General features: G+C 44.8%; 1 protein-coding gene across 1 annotated transcript in view; it reads right to left on the bottom strand.

Moving 5' to 3' along the window:
• Positions 1–5,000, bottom strand: part of crim1 (cysteine rich transmembrane BMP regulator 1 (chordin-like)) — a 230,324-nt gene that overhangs the window by 131,589 nt on the left and 93,735 nt on the right. The window contains exon 3 of the mRNA XM_063183781.1: positions 1,025–1,267. Coding sequence (XP_063039851.1) covers positions 1,025–1,267 — 243 coding nt within the window. The remainder of the gene's footprint in view (positions 1–1,024; positions 1,268–5,000) is intronic.

The raw sequence follows: 5,000 nt of genomic DNA, 5'->3' as shown, positions 1-5,000 counted from the left end.
TAAAACAGAATGCAAAATATGCAAGATTATAGCCATAAGGCTAATTTCCATCTTTTGTCCCTTGACAGGTTTGGTGTTCCTTAAAAAGATATATAAAAACAAATGGCACAAGTATTGCACACAATGTAAAATTAAAAAGTCAAAGGTATTTCACAAGGTTTTTATATTGTTGGAGAATGTTTCATGCATTACGTTCTATTGCACTTAGCAGATACTTTTATACAATAGAGCTTTCATAAAAAGGAGATGAACATTTTAACAGTCGTCTACTAGCAATGTGAACGTGAGATGGGAGTTGAATGTTGAATATTAACATTTTTTCATAACTGCACTGCAGTTGTAGAGAGAATGTTCACACAAAGCACAATGGTGGTTAAACTGAAGGTTCACCACATGCTGTTCGCTATCTGCTCTGTTTCCCAGCTGGGGGTGTGTACTACAGCCAGCATTGTGTAGTTGAGTGGATCAGCCTTGTACTGGTCCAAGCTTGAAGCCATGAAACTGGCACACAGAAGCAGCTTGGACCCGGAATTAACATTGGATGGTATACCAGGTGGGCTTAAAACCTGGCTGTGCTAGCACACTCAGCAGTGAGCCTGTCCCTTTGGGAGGCTTTCTTGGAGGGGAACTGGTAGCTACTAACAAGCAAGCTTACGGTTCAAGGCAGTACACAGTCAGTGGGGTATCCTCTCGTGGGGTCAGAGAAGAGATTTATTTCAATAACAAGACAGCAAAAATGTCGAGTGTTCAAATTTCAAGGTTACACATGCTGGACTGGTACAATGCTGGCTGATTTTTGTTTTGTTTCCTTTTAATGGATTTAAGTGATGTCAAAATCGAAAATGTTCTTTTACATTTCAGAGATTTTACATTTCTGCCTGTGTTCCGCCTTTACCAAATGTTCACAATGACTGATGGGAGTGACCTTCACTTAATATAATAACATAAGATTTACAAATAATACGGAAATAATAAAAAGAAACCTATTCAAATACAATATAATGGAAAAGCACAAGTAGCGTACCTGGCTTGCACTCGTACAGGTCGCAGCACTCCCCTGGCTTGCCGGAGCCCTTGGACACCAGGATGTTGAGGTAGCCCGGCTGGCACACCTTGCGCAGGCACCCGGCAGGGCTGCAGACGCAGCGGCTGGGCAGCGGGCAGCACTCCCCCGGGGGGGCGTAGCCCTCGATCAGCACAGAGTCCTCGGGGCAGCGCGGGGAGAACTGCACCTCACAGCGGGCCTTCGAGCAGTCGGGTCGCTCATCTGTACAGAGACAGAGAGAGAGAGAGAGAGGGAGAAGGTTTGTTAGGTATGGTGAGTAGTAAGGTTAGCAGGTGAGTAGCATTTATTTGTTCCTCTGTTGAGGTATATTGCAGGGCTCTTCCAAGTTTTGCAGGGCTCTTCTTTACATTTTCATAGGCCTATATATTTTGCCATATCTGTAATAATATCAACAGATTTGAGAGAGAGAGAGAGAGAGAGAGAGAGAGAGAGAGAGAGAGAGAGAGAGAGAGAGAGAGAGAGAGAGAGAGAGAGAGAGAGAGAGAGAGAGAGAGAGAGGGAGAGAGAGGCAGACAGACAAACAGAGAGACAGAAAGACAGACACAGAGACAAACACTCAGGGAAGCAGAAGCTTACAAGTTTGCTACCATTTCCCTTGATCTGTAAAAACCCATAATGGATAATAAGCTGCGTAAACACAAAAATAAAGGTTAAATATGAAACGTAACTCGTGATGCATATCAAATCAGGCATTAGGTGGCTGTGTATTAGTGTGTGTGTGTGTGTGTGTGTGTGTGTGTGTGTGTGTGTGTGTGTGTGTGTGTGTGTGTGTGTGTGTGTGTGTGTGTGTGTGTGTTTGTGTGTGTGTGTGTGTGTGTGTGTGTGTGTGTGTGTGTGTGTGTGTGTGTGTGTGTCTGTGTCTGTGTCTGTGTCTGTGTCTGTGTCTGTGTCTGTGTCTGTGTCTTTGTCTTTGTGTGTACGTGGTTGGGTGGGTGCATGACACACAGAGAGACAGAGAATAAACATGGACAACACGAGATCCATATTAATGTAATTTTGCCTGAGCACACAAATGAACACCGCAAGGATGCACTGCTTAATGACATCCGATTATAACCCCACCGCTCGCCGCCTGTCTATTCTCTCCACTATGAACAATTATCTGCAATAAGCACGCATGAATCAGTCAGTCATACATGCTCGTTTTGTATCGGGAAAGTAATGTCAATGATTTTTTGTTTTAATTTTTTATTTCACAGTCAATTTGCTTTCTAAAAAAAAATATACATCAGCACCAAATCTGTACAACACACTAATTACATGTTGGCTATTGCATGCTGGCACACTCAAAACAACTCGTGTGTAATTTGAACTTCAAGAAAACTATGACAAAATAATTGATACCAATTGATGGGCATGGTACAGAATCACAACATGGACTTGCTAAATAAAAAAATCACATTGAGAGTGTTTTCTCTTTTTTTTCAAGCTTTCAAGACAATATTGCTATAACTGGGCCTTAGGAAAGATAAAAGAAGAGCTGGACCTTTGTTGCTATAGGTGACTAAAAACATAATGAGCACAGATGAGTTAAGCCTATATGTATAAGAAGGGAAAAGGCCAATGGTGCTCTACATTAAATAATCACAAATAATGAAACAAAATGTACCTGACAAAGATATCAAAGTAGGGTAGATGAGATAAATCATGGTGTGTGTGTGTGTGTGTGTGTGTGTGTGTGTGTGTGTGTGTGTGTGTGTGTGTGTGTGTGTGTGTGTGTGTGTGTGTGTGTGTGTGTGTGTGTGTGTGTGTGTGTGTGTGTGTGTGTGTGTGTGTGTGTGTGTGTGTGTGTGCGCGCGCACGCGTGCGTGTACGCATGCATGAGGGCACAGCTTGGTGTTACATAAGACACTTTGATTAACACTACCTTCCATTCTCAGGTTTATTTTTGGGATGTTGGAACAGACATCATAACTACGTCTGAACAAGTAGCACCTTTCTGGCAAAAGCTTCAGATCCTGAATTGTGTTGCTACTGTTGCCTCTGTCTGTTCAAACATTTGTTTATATATTAACTTGTTTATTTATTAATTTTTTATACACTTTACTCATTTTAATCCTCCATGTGCATTTCGCCAAGCCTGTTACACAACATTTCATCTTTGACTCCCAAGCTTACCAATTTCCAACAGCAATAAGGAAACTCTAAAAGTCAGCTACCTTTTTTGTCCTAAACAAGGTCAGAGGCAGCAAGGACTGTGTTTTAACTCCTCTCCCCCAAACATATCTCTATCCCTCTTTCACAACCCTTGTCCCCAAATCTCTCAGAAGTATTGCACTTCAGTTGGGTCAGACCTGTGCGTCTCTCTCTCTCTCTCTCTCTCTCTCTCTCTCTCTCTCTCTCTCTCTCTCTCTCTCTCTCTCTCTCTCTCTCTCTCTCTCTCTCTCTCTCATCCCCTTGCGTGGGTGGGTAGTTGTCTGCCTGGCTCCATGGCCAATTCCTATGAGCCGTGTAGGAGTTGTAATTTCAGGTGGTTCTGGTCAGGGCTGGTGGTAGGCATGGGCAAACAAGGCGGTCGCCTAGGATGCCAAATGTCTTGGAGGCGCCATAGTAGTGCCCAAAATCCCCACAGATTTAGAACTTCAAGTGAAATTAAACATTAAACTTGACATTGACAATGACTTTACATGGAGAGTGGCACACAGTGTGTACTGTATGTAGTCACTAGATCAGCTGTGCTCGATCACATGCTATGTTTGCACATACAGTATGATTACACTTTATTACATTTTATGGACAGTCATGGGTAAGCGGTTAGGGCATCAGACTTGTAGCCCAAAGGCTGCCAGTTTGACTCCTGACCCGCCAGGTTGGTGGGGGAAGTAATTAACCAGTGCTCTCTCCCCATCCTCCTCCATGACTGAGCATGGTGCCGCACTGCTCCCTTTTGGGCGCCATTGGGGGCTGCCCCCTTGCACGGGTGAGGAATAAATGCAATTTCGTTGTGTGCACTGTGCAGTGTGCTGTGCTGTCACAATAGCAATAGGAGTTGGAGATTCCCAGTTGGGCTTTCGATTTCACATATGCACAAAAAGCAAAGGGGGTGCTCACCAAGGGCACCAAACTCACTAGAACTGACCCTGATTCTGGTAGTGGTAGTGGTGGTGGTGGCATGTGTGTTGGAAGTAGTAGAGTAAGGGGGGAGTGTTGAAGTGAGATGGCTATGAGGTCAGGATATGAGAAGGTATAGTACAAGGGGCCAGGTGTTCAATTGGTTCCCCCCCCGAAACTTGATAGCAAATCTTGGGGAAGAGCCTGGAGAGGGCGAAGTGAATCATAGTGGAGTGAGATGAGGTGTGTGTGTGTGTGTGTGTGTGTGTGTGTGTGTGTGTGTGTGTGTGTGTGTGTGTGTGTGTGTGTGTGTGTGTGTGTGTGTGTGTGTGTGTGTGTGTGTGTGTGTGTGCGAGCGTGCGCGTGCGTGTGTGCGTGTGTGTATGTGTGCGTGTGCGTGTGCGTGTGCGTGTGCGTGTGTGTGTGTCGAGGTGGGATGTGTGTGTGGTGGGGATTGGTGGATGTAGTGAGGCTGGAGGGATGGTGTTCATAGAGGCTGCAGGTTGTACTGAGGCTGCTCTCAATCTCTACACTCTGGTACCAAAGTACTGAGAACTCGGGCAAAGGCTCTCTGTCTTCCACTCCCTCTCCCTCTCTCTCTCTCTCTCTCTCTCTCCTCCCTCTCCCTCTCCCCTTCTTTCTCTCCATTTTTCTATGTCTTTCTCTCTCTATGCCCCCTCTGTGTTGGAGTCATTGGTGTTTTTGGTTTTGGTTTTTGGTCTCTTTTCACGTCTCTCTCTCTCTCTCTCTCTCTCTCTCTCTCTCTCTCTCTCTCTCTCTCTCGTTCTCTATCTCTCTCTCATTCTCTTTCTCTCTCTTGTGTTCACTCTCTCTTTCTGTCTCTCTGTCTCTCTCATTTCTGCATTCTGCCTCTATTTCTGAT

This window comes from Engraulis encrasicolus, chromosome 19, assembly GCF_034702125.1.
Source record: "Engraulis encrasicolus isolate BLACKSEA-1 chromosome 19, IST_EnEncr_1.0, whole genome shotgun sequence".
Classification (NCBI taxonomy): domain Eukaryota; kingdom Metazoa; phylum Chordata; class Actinopteri; order Clupeiformes; family Engraulidae; genus Engraulis; species Engraulis encrasicolus.
This window is presented reverse-complemented; position numbering and strand designations above follow the sequence as displayed.